Below are 18739 nucleotides of genomic sequence, written 5' to 3' on the forward strand. Positions count from 1 at the left end.
GAGGAAGACTCATTAACAACCTGCGATATGCAGATGATACAACCTTGCTTGCTGAAAGTGAAGAGGACTTGAAACATTTACTTATGAAGATCAAAGAGTTTGGCAGAAATAGTTGAAAATGAGAAATATTACAATTACAGTAATAATTGGTATTATTGCTATCATTTTTTAAATTCAGAGGTTATATTTATAACAGTGTATGGTTCTTTGGGGGGAAATTAAGTGAATTGGAATTCTAAAACACTTTGCCTTCTGTTGACGTTAATGGATTTGAGGAAACTCTTGAAGAATAATAGGAAAAATATAGTTGATATGAAAAACTTTCTCAGCCTTAAACTGGAGGTTTCATGGGGAGGGGAGTAGGAGACCTCACCAATTACTTTAAGATGTTTCAGAGTGCTTACTAAAATTATATATATATATATATGCTGTTGAGTCAATTCCAACCCATAGCAACCCTGTATAGGGTTTCTGAGGAGAAGCTGGTGAGCTTTAACTGCCAACCTTGCAGTTCAGACAGCTTTGCAGTCTGGCGCATTAACCCACAGTGCCACACCAGGACTTCATATATAAATTTTTCGTTGTGAATTGAGTGAAGGTTTACAAAGCAGATCATTGGTTTTACATTGAACAAGTGATATATTTCGTTTTCTTACATATTTGTAATCCCATCCATGTACCAACAGTTGACATCGTTTACCTCTGTTACATTCTTCCTTGTGTCTCCTGCTACCTTCATCTTTCTTGTTAACCTCCCTCTTGTTATATATTGTTTGCCCTGTCATATATCAACATGTGTCTGCCCTGTAGCCCATGAATAATTTCCCTCCCCCATTCCCCTGTCCCCCTCCCCAACCATCATACATCGTTTCTTTTTGTTTGTCTGTTTGAACAGTTTATATACTTCATAGTTTCAAAGTAACATCTTTGCCACCTCCCATCCCAAACTCTTCTCTGTGATCAAGACTCTATCTTGAGGTGTGAAGTTTTGAATATACTTCCATAATTGTTCTTTTGGTTGGATATCAGGGCTTCTCCCAGCTGGGCTGTAGTTCACCCAGGGCCACATCTCTTTATGTATTTATTTTATACTTATTGCCTCATTTGTTAATTATAATAATGCTATAATTAGTTGGAATTCTGGTATGATGTTAGATAAGTGCTGGACTGCTAACTACAAGGTCAGTGGCTCAACCCCTCCAGGTGGTCCTCGGGTCACTATGATGAATTATAACTGACTCGACAACACTTAAGAACAACAATATAAGTTTGGTATTGCCATGCTACTATTACTTGTTTATCCTCGGTCTGTTTGACTGAAGAACCCATGCTCTTACCCATAAGGTACGTTGTTGGTTACCATTGAGTTCATGACAGCTTGTGGCTACTCTATGTGTACAGAGTAGGGTTGCTCAATACCATCTACAAACCTGTGACCTTGCAGAAAGTGCCAGGCCTGTTTTCGGAGACACCTCTTGATGGTTTCTAACTACCGACCTTTCAGCTAGTTGTTGAGCACTTAACCATTTGTGCCATTCATGGACTCCCCCTGTAAAGTATATAAACGAAAAAAAAACAGAACTTGTTGCCATAGATAACCCACTGCCATCTAGTTGATTCTGATCGATTTATAGTGAGTTATATAGGATTTATGAGGCTGTAAATCTTTATAGGAACAGACAGCCTCACCTTTCTCCCTTGGAATGGCTGGTGGGTTTGAATTACCAAATTATGGTTAGCAGTTAAGTGCTTATTCTATAGTGTCATCAGGCCTACTTAGATGAATATATGTTGTTATTGTTGTTAAGTGCTTTCTAACAACCTTGCAGTTCAAATGGCTTTGCACTCTGGTGCACATGTTGTTGTTGTGAAATGCTGTCGAGTCGATTCCAACCCATAGCGACCCTGTATAGGGTTTCCAGGGAGCAGCTGGTCAGCTTGAACCGCCAACCTTGCAGTTCAAATGGCTTTGCACTCTGGTGCACATGTTGTTGTTGTGAAATGCTGTCGAGTCGATTCCAACCCATAGCGACCCTGTATAGGGTTTCCAGGGAGCAGCTGGTCAGCTTGAACCGCCAACCTTGCAGTTCAAATGGCTTTGCAGTCTGGCGCATTAACCCACAGCACCACACACATATTAAAAACCCAAACTAGTTGCTGTTGGGTTGATTGTGACTCATAGCTCCCCTATAGGACAAAGTAGAACTGCCTTACAGATTTCCAATGCTGGTATCTTTTTGGAAGCAGTGGGCTAGTGGACTTGTGGGTTTGAACTACCAGCCTTTCAGTTATTGGCTGAGTGCTTAACCTCTGTATCACTAGGGATCCTTCAAAATTAATTGCTTTTCTCTTCATTTATCTCTGCAAAGTGTAATGGCTGCGGAGCGGGAAAGCAGCAAAAGGCATAAAGAACCAAGTTGTGTTGGTTTATCTCAATGGAATGTGGTGTAGAAATTTTCACTGTTCATGTTAACCTCAATTATGAAACACACTTGATGTGGCACTGTGGCTTAATGTGCTGGAATGCAAGGTTGGTGGCTCAAACTCACCACTTGCTCTTTGGAAATCCTATTCAGGGTTGCGGTGGGTTGGAACTGACTCGACAGCACTTCACAACAACAAAACCTACCATATTTCTTTTGTAAAGCAAAGATATAAATACTTATTGTTAAAATTTCATTTTTAAGACTTTGATATTTTCTAATTTTTTATTTTCTGTCACTTTTCCTATAGGTATTGTGTCATACTGGAAGCTTTGGGAAACAGGAAAAAATTTCCAGCAAAATGTCATCTTTTAGAAATCATTGTTCACATTTGGATTCAGTTGGAGAAATAACAAAAGAAGATTTAATACAAAAATCTCATGTAAGATAATAGATCTTCTTTCCTCCTTTGCATATCATATTCTCCTCAAAATGATTTTTAGTAAATTACTATAATGTGCTATGCTCAAGAATCCCAATTTTTGTATATGATGTTATTAGTGAATTAACATGTATTCAGGCATGTCATTGTCACAATGATGTCAAAATGATCTCTTTTCATAGGGTACTTGTCAGGATTGTAAAGTCAGAGGACCAAATCTTTGGGCTTGCCTGGAGGTATGTTTTTTTCTCAAAAGTTTTCTGTTATAAAAAAAATTATATCTGAATAATACTAACAGAGGAGGATGACACTTAAGTTTTGTAAATGAGCACCCTTTAAAGTCCGTTGGTATAAAATACTAAGTTTTGAACTAAATCACTCTGAGATATGTTATGCATACCTTTCATTAGAGATGACATAACTTTTTACTTAGAAATACTCTGATTTTGTTCTTTTGTATGTGCAATCGTTTGGTTAAATTGATGACTATGGAAAGTCATTTAATCATTGAGTTAAAATAAGTGATCAAAGCTTAATTACAATATTTACAATATTATATATTTACAATTTATGTTACAAAATGCCTTATTTCCCTTTTTGTTTACTTACAGAATAAATGTTCATATGTTGGCTGTGGTGAATCAAAAGTAGATCACAGCACCATACATTCTCAGGTATGTACATAACAAGTTTTAATGCACCACTTTTTAAAAATTAAGGTGAAGGGAAAGTGAAAGCAAATAAAAATTTGTAATTTGTAGTGTAATTGAAAATTTTGTTTTTGGGTAAATTGAATTAAAGGTTAATACTCTGGGAAAGGTGGAGAGAAGATTTCTAAGAATATCTATACTATAAGAAGGTTGTAATTATGAGAAATTTAAGAATTATACCTCCAGCTGTATGGAAGTAATAGCTGGAATATTGGGCAGTTATTAAAGTCGAGGTAAGAGAGTGGATGCTTAGCGCTATGACAGGGGTTTGTTAACTTTTTAAAATCTAAGTTTAAAGGTTAGCTTTCCCTCTTTGTCATTTTGACTGGAATCCCTTTTTTTTTTTTTTTTTTTTTTATGTTTTTATTGTGAATTGAGTGATAGTTTACATGGAGAACATTGGTTTTACTCATCATTTCAGTGCAATGATTACAATCTCCTGCATCATCATTTAACAGTATTTGCTTTGATTCCCTCTGGGGTTTTTTTGGGGGGTGGGGGGGTATACACAAAAACACTCAAGAATATATAATCATTTAAACAACTAAAGGGCACATTCTGCAAGCCTACCTCCTGGCTGCCAGTACACAGCCTTTCTCTTTCCATGAGTCTAGAGTCCTCAGCTGCTCTATCTCTCCATGTCCTCATCTCTTCTCCATCTCTGGTGTCACTGCTTCTCTCTATAGGTCCCATGTTCCACTCCTGCTCTTCTCCCTTGACAGTCATGGTCCTCTGTTCCTGGACTGTAAGATTAACTACTCCCCTATGCCTCCTTTATAGTACTTGCAGTCCCCAACTTAAGATGGGGTTCATCATTACAGAGACTCTGTCACAGTCAGTTCTGATATAAACCAGACACTTCATTATAATTTTTTTCATTATTAATATCTTTATAAATACTGTATTTATCTTTGGGGTTTGGAAACAAATATATGAGTAAACATCTAAGAATGGTAATATAAATAGTTACGTGCTGCAGCATTGTATGTAATACAGATCACTAATGATTTGTTGTTGTTGTTAAGTTTCAACTCATAGCGACCCTGTATAGGGTTTCCAAGGAGCAGCTGGTGAGCTTGAACCTCCCCACCTTTACGGTTCTGACTTGCAGTCTAGCACATTAACCCACAGTGCCACACCAGGACTCCATTTAACTAATAAGATGTACAATAAAATAGACCAAAACCAGGCAGTCATATGTGCTGCTGCTGCTGTGTGCCGTGGAGTCAGTTCTGACTCATAGTGATCCTGTACAGGGTTTCCGAGGCTGTAAATCTTTACAGGAGCAGAATGCCTCATCTTTTTCCCACAGAACAGCTGGTAGTTTTGAACTGCTGATCTTGCGGTTCGCAGCCCAATTTGTAACCACTATACTACCAGAGCTCCAATTCTCCTGTTCTATACTGTTAAAATTTCTTGAGAATGAATCCCATGTTTTACACATTGACAATTCTTTAGCATCCAGCCATTTTCAACCAGGGCGTCTCAAGATAATGAAACTCAAATACTCCAAGACTTAAAGGTATCATTGTGTGTGATTAATTAACTTCACTTCTATACATCTAGAAGGTACTAGCTATGTGCCACCCTTGGGAGGATTGAGACAGTAGTCACTCAAATCATTCTTTGTAGGCTATTCTTCTTTTACTTGAGAAAGTCTGGACTTTTATCTATCCAAGATCATATGCTCACCATTGGTTGAATGGTTTATGCTTTAACTCATGTCATTTGAATCCTTTGCCATTCTGGTTTCTTGGAATATTGCATATTATTACCAGTTGTTACTGTGATTGTACTTACTTGCTAATTCAAAGCAGACTTATTTTCTATGATTATGTTTGTATAATGATAATAGAATAATGTCTAAAATAGGCGTAAATATTACTCTTTAGCGTAGTGGAGCAGTTTATCTCAAGAATTTCTATTGTGATATAGTTTTAAGCATATTGTTGTTTATTCAAGGCCAGCAGTTTATCTTCTATGATCTTTTTAATATTTTCCAATTATATCTAAATTTGTTCCCCCTCCTTCCTTACCCTGAAAATTACACAGGAGACAAAGCATTATCTTACTGTGAATCTTACTACTCTTCGAGTATGGTGTTATGCTTGCAGCGAAGAAGTATTTTTAGATAGGAAATTAGGAACTCAGCCTTCATTGCCTCGTTTAAGACAACTTCATCCAACACAAGAAAACAGTGTCCAGGTAATTAAATCCATTTAGTTATAAATATAAAATAATTTTAGATTTTGTCATAATAGCTGAAATTTAAAAGAATATTGCTTGACTTACGGTTTTAAAAAGTTTCTTTAATATTTTTTTTTTTGCCTCAAATGTAGCATTCATACTGGTGTTTGGTCTTTCAGAGAGTGAAAAATTAGGGTGAGATTGAAGCCCACCTAGCTAAAGACAGAAAAGTAACTAATGAATTTTTAAAGAGCATTATTAAAAATTGAGCTTCCTTATCCCCATCCCTTGACTTCCTTACTCATAGATATGACTTTGAGGAATTTGCTAAATTATTAAGAACCATATAGAATATAATGATGCTTAGCTTTAGTGTTTGGTTAAAGATTCTTTTTGGTTGGATCAAGAGTCAAGAACATGTGTATCCTTGTCATTGATTAGTCATTTAAGTTTCAGAATTATTTGGTCATATAAAAATAGAAGGAAAATGAAATTAGAATTAAAAGAAATTGATTTTTTTTTTCTAAGTTATTTTGATCATTGTTCTGTGTGGTTTGAACAGATTAGCAAACATTTTTCCCCGTGTGTAGTAGAGAAATCACAGAGTATGTGTTTGTGTGCATGTGTTCACTGATGCCAACTCTGTTTGATTTTTCTGTTGTATCTTTTATCACATTCTGAGTTAGACATTTGTGAAAATGAATTTGCTTAATTTGTACATTGTGTAATTTCAAGTGATTAGGTTTCAGACAAGGAATATGTGTGCTGCATTTCTAATTTCAGTTTTAGAACTCTAGTTCATAAATTGCCACCATTACTGTTTTTGTCACTGGTACCTATTTGACATTCAAAACTGTGCTTAGCCTTATTGAAAGTCCTGCTAATGTGAAAAAAATTTTTCTTCAACTCATCTTACATTATTAAAAATGTGGAATGATGGCTAAAAGTTAAGATTACAATAGGAAGTAAGGGCAATACTTAGTGTACATCTGGAATGCTGCTTGAATAACTGCAGAAAAGTCACAAAGAAGAAATACAAATAAAAATAACTGAAAAAAATCAAAGTACTTTTGTGCAAAGTATGGTAAAACAATAGATTGCAAATGTTAATGAATGTTGAATCTGGTAGAATAAATATACTGATACTTTTCAGATGGCTTGTAAATATGTTAACTCATAAAAGGCTTGGATTTTATCTCATGTAACTTTTCTGGTGATTGCATTGTTGAATAAATTACCCAGAAGGAAAAAGTTACTTGTATAAATTTCTCTGTTGCTGTCAAGTGCTGTGGGGTTGGTTCCAACACATAGCAACCCGGTATAGGGTTTCCAACGAGTGCCTAGTGAGCTTGAACCATCAACCTTGCGGTTCAAGTGGACTTTGTATTCCAGCGCATTACCCATAGTGCCACACCAGGACTCTATACATTTCTTTAGAGATATACAATTTGGAGGTTGTTTTGAATCCAGTTCATTAAAGCATTAAAACAAACGTTTGTTTTACATGCAAGATTATGGATTATTTTTTTTTTAACTTCTGTTCTTACCTGTATTTAAATACTTTGCAGTGATTATGTAACATCTTTATAAAAATAATCATTAATTAAAAAACAAAGTGAGACTATAAGGCCTACTCAGATGGCTAGTAATGGCTGCCATTAAGATAAAGTAAATGTATGAGGGAGCTTCAGAAAGTTCTTGGAAAAACAGAATTAAAAGATAAAGACATTTTCCCACCAACTTTTAAAGCCCCCTTTTATAAAGTGGGTGGGAATAATTGCATTTGTTTACAGTATAAAGGAGCGATAGAGCAGTAATAAATCAGAGAATTTTAATTTATTAAAGTACAGAGTAATAAAAAAAATTATTAATTAAGCACAAAGAATATATGCTACCTGCATGTAGCTATTCAGCTTCCTCCTAAAACTGCTTGTTGCCAAAAAAGGTTCAATGTGCTTAGACCATTTGATATTGTGATAACTAGGAAATTCTGATTTTTATGTAGCACACCCAAGTTTTTTCAAATAATAGGTAAAAGTTGTTTGTTTCTTTCGATTGTGTGAGCTAGCATTGGGACAACAAGTGATCAGTTAGTTGTAAGCTCTGAGTTTAAGGAAATTCTGTAGATTCATATTGAAATATTACATTAACCGTTTAAAGTAAGTGTTTATACCATCTAATATAAAGGGATAAAAATAAGTGTTACATGTATTAGATTGTAGAAGTCCACAGGTATGTTGGTGTTTTCTGGTGAAAAGCTTCTATTTTTTTATTAGTAGAGAGAAAAATCTGAAAAGACAAAGATCTTAACTGTATTTCGATCTTAATAGTTAATTTTATATTCTGAAAAATCATCTATAAAGTGTGGTGTATTTTTCAGCTACATATGGTACCACTACTCGTCTGTCAGTTTTTTTGTATTGCTGTTGTTTTAAGTGCTGTTGAGTCAGTTCAGACTCTTAGTGATCCTGTATATGGTTTCCAAAGACTGGCTGATGAGTTTGAACCATCAACCTTGCAGATTAAATTGACTTATAGTCTAGTGCTTACCCAACAGTACCACACTAGGACTCAGTAGTGCCTAGGATATCAATGTTTATGTCTTCCGTTTCATTTTTGAAATTCCATTTTGAAATTTTGAAACACCTGTAGAAATCTAATAATTGGAACATGGAATGTGCGAAGTATGAAAGTAGGAAAATTGGAGGTTGTTAAATATGAAATGGAATGCATAAACGTCTGTGTCCTAGGCGTTGTTGTTGTTATTAGATGCCATTGAATGCCACAACAGAATGAGAAACACTGCCCATTCCTGGACCATCTTCACAATTGCTGACACACTTGTGAATTTTAAAGAATATTAAAAATACCATTCATAGCCAGAAGAACAAGCAAATATGTGTTGGAAGAAATATAGTCAGAATCGAAGCCAGGATGGTGAGACTTTCTCTCTCTTACTTTGGCCATATTGTTAGGAGGAACCAGTCCCTGGAGAAAGACATCATGCTTGGGAAAATGAAGTGTTAGTGAAAAAGAGGAAGACCTTTAATGAAATGATTGGCACAGTGGCAGCAGCAGTGGGTTCAAGTTTAACAACAATTGTGAAGGTGGTACAGGACCAGGCAATGTTGTATTTTGTTATGAATAGAGTTACTATGAGTCAGAGCCAACTCAGTGACACTACAACAAGAACATTTGTTAAGATAACTTTTGTTGCGTAGTGTAGATCCTTATAAAAGTAAATTTTATTCATAATTATTAAAACCACAAAGTTTTACATGGGGTTCTACTAATAAAATAATATTTCTTAATATTTTAGAGCATAGATATTACATAGGTTAAAATTATGTCATTGTATGTTAATCTAAATTAAAATGTGCTATCTCTTTTATAATCAAGGATTTTAAAATACCCAGTAATGCAACTTTAAAAACTCCTCTGGTTGCTGTATTTAATGATCTGGATATAGAAGCAGAAGAAGAAGGTGAACTTAAGGCAAGAGGTAAAAATAATTTTGCTGTGTAACACCTCCTTTGTATGACACTGCTCATTTCTTTAGGAACTATATAATGCAAGTTTCACATGCTGTAGCTGAAAGGGACTCTAGAAATAATAACTTAGCAATACAATCTGAATTTAATAGTAAAATTATATTTGTTAAAAAAAAAAAAAATTATACATTTGGTAATTGATATTCTGTTACTTTAGCATTACTTTTCCAAATCTGGGATCCTAATCTCTTTTTCAGTTTGCATTATGACCTTTTACTTAATTCATGTTTGGAGATGTGTTTTTAACACATTTTTTATTTACATGTGTCAGTAAAGATAGTCTCTTAACAGAATTTCCAAGAGATATCCTTCATTTAAAGAATGAATAAAGGTGATTCTGGTACACCTTTCACCTTGTTCCCACCCCTTGTATATTGAGAAACATTGCTTCAGAATTTTTCAAATTATTTTAGATCCAGAATTCTTAGTTTAAATTTTCTGTTGTGTAATTGAAATTATGGATTTTTAAAAACTTTAATAATCTCAGTTAATATCATATGATAAAAACACATCTAAAATCTTTTATTTCTATGTGATCACTTCCAAATCTTCTTTTAATATTTGAAATTAGATATTTGGAATATGGTTATGTGTATTTGGTTGTGTAGTTAAACAGTTATCTGAAAATAGCATGGTGGCTCCATATGATAAGCACTGGACTACAGACTGTGCACAAAGTCTGAAGTTTGAGATTGCTAGCCACTTCTTGGAAGAAAGATGAGGCTTTCTGCTCCCACAAAGATTTTTTTAAAAGCCTCAGAAGCCCTACCTTTGTGTTTTTGTTCTGAATCCAAATAGCATTTATAATTTCACTTTGGAATTATCTGTTACTTCATCTTTTAATTTAATAATGGTGTGAGCTGACAAATGTGGATTTGAACATATGTGGAGAGAGAAATACCTCCTTATTTCTTAACTGTTTTAGATTAGACCATATGAAATGCCATATTTGAAAGTTGGAAAATCAATTTCATATGACTCTGCCTAATATATATTGCTTTCTGTGTAATAAGTTTAAATGGATAGGAAAAGGATGTTTATCACTTATCATGACAGGTTTTTTGCAGACTTAAGTCTCAGAATTGTGCTCTTTTAAAGTGTATATTCTTAGTTAAGGGACAGTATGAAAGGATGTTTTGCTTCAGTAAATTTCAGATATTGAACTAATAACTGGAGTTTTCTCACCTAGACCAAACCACTTACCCCATGTATTGTAGAATAGAACTGTGCTCCACAAAGTTTTTAAGACTGTGACTATTCTTCTGGGGTGCCTCTAGGTGAGTTTGAACCGCTGACCTTTCAGTTGTTAAGAACTTAACTATTTTCACCACTCAAAGGACTCCTGAAGTTCTCTGGCAGCTCAGTAATTTGGTGTCTCTGAAGAGTCTTGGTGTGGTGCTGTAGGATAAGCACTGGACTGCAAGGTCGGTTTGAACTACAAGGCTGGTGGTTCAAACCCACCAGCCACTCCTCGAAAACTCTATATAAGGATCGCTGTGAGTCAGTACAACTCGATGGCACTTAGCAATAACAAGAACAAGATTTCCAACAGAGTTGCTATATTGTATTCTATAGAATATGACATAGTATGAGAACTATGTCTACATACTGAATAATGTCTAGAAATTTGAGCCAGTTTTATATTAATTGAAGGATAACATAATTTTTGTTTTTTTCTTAATAGGACTTACAGGTTTGAAAAATATTGGAAATACTTGTTATATGAATGCAGCTTTGCAGGCCCTTTCTAATTGGTAAGTAGAAAAATTAATTTTATTGTTGCTTTATAGTTTTTAAGGTCACTCTGAGTAGATAAGTAAACTGTAGTATGCTAAGGAATGAAATAGAGATGAGTGGGGAAAAAAGAAATACATACGTTGACAATATAAGAAAATAACATTTTATTAGTTCCTTTAGCCAGTAAAACCAAACACTAAATCTGTTGCCTTTGAGTCAGTTTCAATGCATGTAACTTCATATGTTATAGAGTTGTTGTTGAGTGACTAATGAGCTTGAACTGCCTACCTTGTGGTTCACACTGACTTTGCAGTTCAGCGCATTTTAACCCACACCAGGACTGTTATAGAGTAGAGCTGTTCGGAAGGGTTTTCTTGACTACAGGAGCAGATTGCCAGGCTTTTCTTCTGCAGCACTGCTTAGTGGACTTGAACCACCAAACTTAGTAACCGAACAAACTATTTATACCACCCTGAAACCTTCCCTAGCAGTCAGGACTCTGTAAATTTGTAGTTAGTTTTTTCCATCTCCTTCCAGAGTTTTGTTTTGTTTTTTGTTGTTTGGTTGTTTTTTGCCCCTTTCCACATTCTAAAATGTCCCCATTTAGAAAATTGTGTGGATTAACTAAATATTTCAAATGAAAATGTTTCTCAAAAGTTATTATCCCATTTTTCATATTAACTCCCAAGAATCTGGGTTAGGACATAAGCCATTGTTTTTCCAAGAGGGTTGCTCTATGGGTGCCTGCAGTTTTCCTGGAGTGCTGGTTCTGGCCTAGTCCCCAAGGTAGTTGTATGCCTATGAGCAATTTTTTTTATAAATAGAATTGAATTTACAGTAATTTTCTCAAATTCTTTTTAGTTGAGTGATTCAATGAAAATATTTTATGTTTTTCTTCAGTAGAAAGTCCCATGAAAAATTCCATTTTTTGCTGTTGTTTTTATCGTAATTAGGTGCTATTGTTGTTATCTGCCATCCAGTCAGTTCCGACTCATAGCTGTCTTGCATAGCATTTCTGAGGAGTGAATGGAGGATTTGAACCACCAACCTTGTCGTTAGCATTCACATACTTATCTTACAGTGTCACACCAGGATTCCTTAAGTAGGTGTAGGGGCAGGTATTGTGCCTAAGTTTAGATCCACTGGTTTTGGCATACTGTTTATTTTACTGGGTTGCTGTTTTAAAACTAATTGGAAACTGAATGTAGGTATTCCTGATTGATTTTTAAATTTCTCTTGCTTTAGGGTGTCTTCTCATTAATTTTATTCCCAAAATACTCTCTCTCATTTTTTTAAATTTATGACCTTCTGTAACTTAAGGAGCTCTGTTGGCACCATGATAAAGCACTTGGCTGTTACACCTAAGGTTGGTTTTAAGTTGCCAGTGCTTTACTGGAGAAAGATGTACCGATCGGTTTCTGTAAAGATTTATAGCCCAGGAAACATTATGGGGCAGTTTTACTGTTTCACTGCTCCTCAGAAACCCTATACAGGGTTGCTATGGGTCGGAATCGACTAGACGGCACTAACAACAACAAAAGGGTAGTTATGAGTCAGAATCGACTGGATGGTAATATGTTTGTTTTTTGTGTAAATGCTTTACCTTCAATTGTAATCTTGTTCCATAACCCTTTGAAATAGAGAGAACTTAATTTTTAATAAAAGATAGAGAAAGAGTTTGAAAAAGAAACATTTAATTTGAATGAATATAATTTGGATGAAAAAATCATGAAAACATTCTAGACAGAAGGATTAACACTGTGTAAACCTTGAGGTAGGAAAGAGCTATTATATTTTTGAGGAACCAGAAGTAAACCTATATGATAGCAGTATAGTGAGTATGTCAGTTTATGTTCCACATCATGTGGTGGTGATGTACCGTGGAGTCGGTTCTGACTCATAGCGACCCTGCAGAGGGTGTCCGAGGCTGTAAATCTTTATGTGAGCAGAACGCCTCATCTTTCTCCCGCGGAACTGTTGGTAGTTTCAAACTGCTGACCTTGAGGTTAGCAGCCCGATTTGTAACCACTATTCTATCAGAGCTCCTTTCGAGGTCATGTAAGACATGTTAAAGATGTTGTCTTTAATATCAGTGTTGTAAGAAGCCATTGAAGAGCTTTGGTAATACAGTGGTTAAGAACTCAGCTGCTAACTGAAAGGTCAGTGGTTTGAACCCCACTACCTGTTCCATGGGAGAAAGGTTTAGCAGTCTGCTTCTGTAAAGACAGTTATTAGGTGCCGTTCAGTTGGTTCTGGTACAATTATTGTCATGTTTGAAACCACTGGGTTGATATTGTGGTCTGTTTCATAGGGATCTTAATCTTTTTCACTGATGTTCCACTTTACCAGTCATGATGTTCTTGAGGAAATGATACCTCCTGACCTCATGTCCAAAGAACGGGAGACCATCCTCCCTTCTAAGGAGCATTCTGGCTGTACTTCTTCCAACATAGATTTGTTTGTTGTTCTGGCAGTTCATGGTACTTTCAGTATTCTTCTCTAACACCATAATTCAAATGTGTCAGTTCTTCTGTGGTCTTCCTTATTCATTGTCCAATTTTTACGTGAGTATGAGGCCATTGAAAATACATGGCTTTGGTCAGATGCAGAGTTAGTCTTCAAACTCGTATCTTTGCTCTTTAATACTTTAAGGAGATAATTTGCAGCAGATTTGCCTAATGGCAATATGTCTTTTGATTTCCTGACTGCTGCTTCTATGAACATTGATTGAAGACACAAGCAAAATGAAGTCTTTGACAGTCACCCATCAGTATCAGTGCATCTTGATTGCATGTTTGATCAATTTCAGATAAAACAGTTGGTAGAATTCTTCAATTTCATCATCACTGACGTTAGTGATTACATACATTTGAATTAATTGATCTTCCTTGGAGGAGTATGGATATTATCACAGAGAATATTGTACTTCAAGATATATCTGAAATATTCTTTTGATAATTAATGTGATGCCATTTCTCTTGAGTTTTTCATTACCAGCACAGTAAGTCATATGATTGTCCAATTCAAAATGGCCAATACCGCTCCATTTCAATTGACTAATGCCTAGGAGTCCTGGTGTGGGTCCGTAGAATAAGCATTTAACCTCAGATCTATTTGAACTGCAAGGTTAGTTAGTGGTTCAGACTCGCCAGCCACTCCTTGGAAACCCTATACAGGGTTGCTATGAGTCGGAACCAACTCTACAGCACTTAACAACAACAAAAGCAATAATGTCTAGGATATCAATCTATTTGTGTTCCATTTCTTTCTTTTTTTTTGGACAACTGCCCATTTCCTGCACTCATACTTTGTGCATTTCATGTTCTGATTATTAATGGATGTTTGCACATGTTTTCTTCTCATTTTGAGTTGTGCCCCATCAGCAAATGAAGGTACTGAAACCTTTGCTCCTCTGTGTCATTAAAGTCAACTCTACTTCGAGGAGGAGACTCTTTTCCAGTTAAATTTTCAATGCCTTCCATCCTGAGGGGCCCATCTTCTGTTACTATATCAAACAATGTTCCATTGCTATTCATAAGGTTTTCAGTGGCTAACAATTCTGAATCCTAGTGTGGTGCTGCAGGATAATGCACTGGACTGCAAGGTCGATGGTTCAAACCCACCAGCTGCTCCTTGGAATCTCTTTACAGGGTTGCTATAAGTTGGAACCAACTTGAAGGCGCTTAACAATAGCAACCATTCAGAAGTGGTCTACCTCAGTCTGGAAGCTTCACTGAAATCTGACATTGGTATTTAAAATATTTGTGACATAGCTTCCAGCATCACAGCAACACACAAGCCACCACAGTAGGACAATCTGACATATGAGTGGTGGTATCCATAAAGATTACAGCCATGGAAACCCTATTGGGCAGTTTTTACTCTGTCTTGTAGGATTGGTATGAGTCAGAATCAGTGGACATCAGTGGGTTTGGTTTGACTTTAAAACATTGAAGTGTTTGTATAACAGTGGAATTAAATAATCCAGTATAAATTTTAAAAAGATCATTGTGGTTGCCATTTGGGCAGTTGATTAGAGAAGGAAGAGAATGGAGTTAGGACAAACAGGGAGGCAAGTAATGGTAGCTTACACCTGTTAGGATGGTAGGAAAGGAGCACATGAGTGGAGATATGTCGGGGACCCGCCTCGACATTGGGGTTCAGTTCACGAGGAGAGGATACCTGACGGTGATTCATATATATCAAGAATACACAAAAAGACAGAAAGGAGACAAAGAGACACTCCGAAACCAGAGTGAATGCTGGACTGGCATCAGGCAGATCCTGCATTGCAAACATCTCAGCCACGAAGGCCGTAATATCCTGCATAGTGAACATGTTAGCTAAACAGGCAGTATGGTTGCAAGGCTGGACTGTGCACCCTGCATGCTGAAGCGCATGCCTTGCCAGTTGTAATGCACCTGGATTCATTCTGCGCCTTCCTTTTATTTAGGGGAGGAGTTTCACACCAAGCTGGGAGGGACTTAGGCAAGGTACAGCTAGCATCAGTACTTTTCCAGACATTCAGGTAACTTTACACCATACTTGACTGGTTCGAATCCCAGGCCAGCAACTTGGATTCTCAGGCTCAATTAACATATCTATAGCCCCTGAGCTAAGGTGGGGGACGGTGAGAGATAAAGACAAAAGCTTGGGCGGAGTCCTGCTGCTTCGGCTTCCTGAGCCAGGTCTGCAGGAGGACTCCAGACACCCAGGTGAATGGGCTGCACCTGGAAAAGGATTAGGGAGGATGGGTTCTTTGTCTATGGAACAAAGAGCTGTGAAGTAGCTAAGACATTTTTAGTTAATCCTTTGGAGAAAGGCTTAACCTTACAACCTTTAGTCTCGGCTTTAGGAAAATATCACATTTATCTGTGGATTGTCAAAGGCTCCAGTGTATTAATTTAATATATATACCTGAATATTAATATGAAAGCAATTTTCCATTAACTGCCAGTGGCCTCATTTGTTACACTCGGCCCTAGAGGGCCTCGAACCTCTGACTAGTCTTACACGGTCTGCAACAGAGATAAACACTTTTAGGAGAATGATTGGTTGAAAGGGTATGAATAGAGAAATGGAGGTATAAAGTTTAATGAAAGTAATAGAATCACATTATGAAAGAATCCAGTAGGTCAGTGCTACAGGATTGTTTTCTTAAGCAAATATTATTTTCGTCTGTAAGCAAATAAGAAAACAGGTTTAATTTATCAGGTAGTAAATACTAGAGCAAAATTTTGAATCTGAGATTTTGTATTGCTTCAGATTATTTGTTTTACACAATACTGCTCCATGAATTTACTGTGTAACTTCTTTTATAAGGTTCTATTGTTACTAAAAAAGGCATTGATAGTTCTTCAATGCTTTTGTTGTTGCTTTTGTTGTTGCTAAGTGCCATCAAGTCGGGATTTGAATCAAAGAGACCCTGTACAGGGTTTCCAAGGAGCAGCTGGTGAGTTGGAACTGCCAGCCTTAAAGGCCCAAACCAGCGTTGCAGTTTACTACATTAACCGGAAGCGCCACACCAGAAGTCCTTGAATGCCTTTGTTGTTGTTGTTGTTATGTGCCGTGGAGTTGGTTCTGACTCATAGCGACCCTCTACAGGGTTTCCAAGGCTATAAATCTTTACAGGAGCAGAGAGTCTCATCTTTCTCCCCCGGAAGAGCTGGTAGTTTCAAACTGCTGACCTTGTGGTTCGCAGCCTGATTCGTAACCACTACGCTACCAGAGCTCCTTTATAGGGTGATAAATTTTTTGCAGACCAAGATTTGATTCTTCGTCCAGTTACTTTCCTATAACTGAATATATTTCAGGGAGCCTTTCTCAAGCTCATCAAACTGATGAAAGACTGTACAGCCTTATAGATTCCTACCTGGGTGAACAATCGTAGAATTTTCTGGGATGTAGAATTCTAGAGGTAAAGCAGACCCACTTGCAAGTTAAGTTTTGAGCATATTAGATTTGAGATACCCATGACAGCTATCACTTTTGGCATTTAGAAAAAAAAGTCTGCAGTGTAGCTGAGATACTTGCCTTTATATACATTTGGCTGTCATTGGCATATTCAAGGGGGCTTCCAAAAGTTTGAGGAAAAATTCCATTGTCTTTTAATTATATTTTTGCACAAACTTTTTGAAGAACCCTCATATATGAATTTTTAAGATCTCCCAGGGAAAAGAGAAAATATTAAAGAGAGGGAAAGTCATAAGATGAAGTCCTGAAGAACACTCATATTTATATGTCTGATAACGCAAAGAATAGAAAAGAATTTCCAGGGAGTAAAGAGAAAAAGAATTAAAAGTGCATTACAGTTGTCAAGAGAGGATAGCTTAGGAATGATGATAATAACCTATAACAGATGTTATTTAGAGAGAATGAGAGGTGTTAATTGGATCTGGCAATGTGGAGGACTGTGGTGATACAGTGGGGAGAAATTGTAGCTATACAAGGGAATAAAGAAATAAGTACTAAAAGGATTGTGCTGTCAATTATTTTGAATGACTAGAAAGTAACCCATATAAAGTTTTGATTATAGTCTAACGTTTTTCTTTGTTCTTTCTTTTTATTAGCCCACCTTTGACACAGTTTTTTCTTGGCTGTGGAGGACTAGCTCGAACAGATAAGAAACCAGCCATTTGTAAAAGTTATCTCAAGTTAATGACAGAACTGTGGCATAAAAGCAGGTAAACACTTAATATATCTTATTTATTATATTTTTAATGAGTGTTAATATTAAAATATTTAAAGAATAGAGGTTGTATTAGTTATCTATTGCTGCTGTAACAGAAATACCACAAGTGAATGGCTTTAACCAACAGAAATTTGTTCTCACAGTTTAGGAGGCTAGAAGTCTGAATTCAGGACACCACCTCTAGGGGAAGGCTTTATCTCTCCCTCAGCTCTGGGGAAAGGTCTTTGTCTCCTTTTAACATCTGTGGGCTTGGATATCTTCATGTGTTGTGACATCAGTCTTTTCCTGGGTTTAGGAGGTTCTCAGTGTAGGGACTCCAGGTACAAGGGAACTGCAGCTCCTTTGTCTACTGTTGCTCTCTCCTTTTACCTCTTGTAAGATAAAAGATGTTGCAGGTCATACCCAGGGAAAATCCTAGTATATGAGGTGTCTTTAAAAAGCTCATGGAAAAATAGAATTAAAGGATAATGTATTTTTTTATGAACTTTTTGAAGTCCCTTTGTATTGGCTCACGGCTGTGACTGGAGTAAGGGTGTTGCATCCCACCCTTCTCTGCTTACCTTTGATTGGCTGATCACATCAGTTCACAGCATAGGGGATCATTGTTTCAGTACATCACTGCCAAACTAGAGAATCATGGCCCAACGATTTAAACTTTTTTTTTAAATAACCATAGTAGCTTTATTTCCAGGTAGCACAAAAATTAGCTTTCATTCAAAGCAGATGAGAATGAAAAAGGAGCAAACAGTTTTATCCATCCACTCCCATTTCTGCCTCCAGACTATTATGCCACAGACAAAAGACAGAAAAGGTGTCCCTTTAACCTTTCTTTCACCTCAGAGAGCTTCATTCCAGTATACTGACTTTTTTTTCAATAATTTTTTTAACATTTTATTGTGAATTATATGATAGTTTACATGAGAGAACTTTAGTTTTACATTCATTCCATCTTATATCATTTCATTGCCATTGTTCCATTCCCCTCCATGCATCATCTT

The 18739-nt window shown here is 36.4% G+C and overlaps 1 protein-coding gene across 2 annotated transcripts in view; it reads left to right on the top strand.

The window, feature by feature from the left end:
- Positions 1-2763: 2763 nt before the first annotated feature.
- LOC102811146 (ubiquitin carboxyl-terminal hydrolase 33-like) overlaps positions 2764-18739 on the top strand; it is a 62946-nt gene continuing 46970 nt past the window's right edge. For both annotated transcript variants that reach the window (XM_006831022.1, XM_006831023.1), the window contains exons 1-7: positions 2764-2865; positions 3048-3101; positions 3477-3539; positions 5628-5780; positions 9162-9264; positions 10998-11067; positions 17620-17733. In XM_006831022.1, coding sequence (XP_006831085.1) covers positions 2785-2865; positions 3048-3101; positions 3477-3539; positions 5628-5780; positions 9162-9264; positions 10998-11067; positions 17620-17733 — 638 coding nt within the window. In that variant the 5' untranslated portion in view covers positions 2764-2784. The remainder of the gene's footprint in view (positions 2866-3047; positions 3102-3476; positions 3540-5627; positions 5781-9161; positions 9265-10997; positions 11068-17619; positions 17734-18739) is intronic.

Source organism: Chrysochloris asiatica, unplaced genomic scaffold, assembly GCF_000296735.1.
Source record: "Chrysochloris asiatica unplaced genomic scaffold, ChrAsi1.0 scaffold00002, whole genome shotgun sequence".
Taxonomy (NCBI): Eukaryota; Metazoa; Chordata; class Mammalia; order Afrosoricida; family Chrysochloridae; genus Chrysochloris; species Chrysochloris asiatica.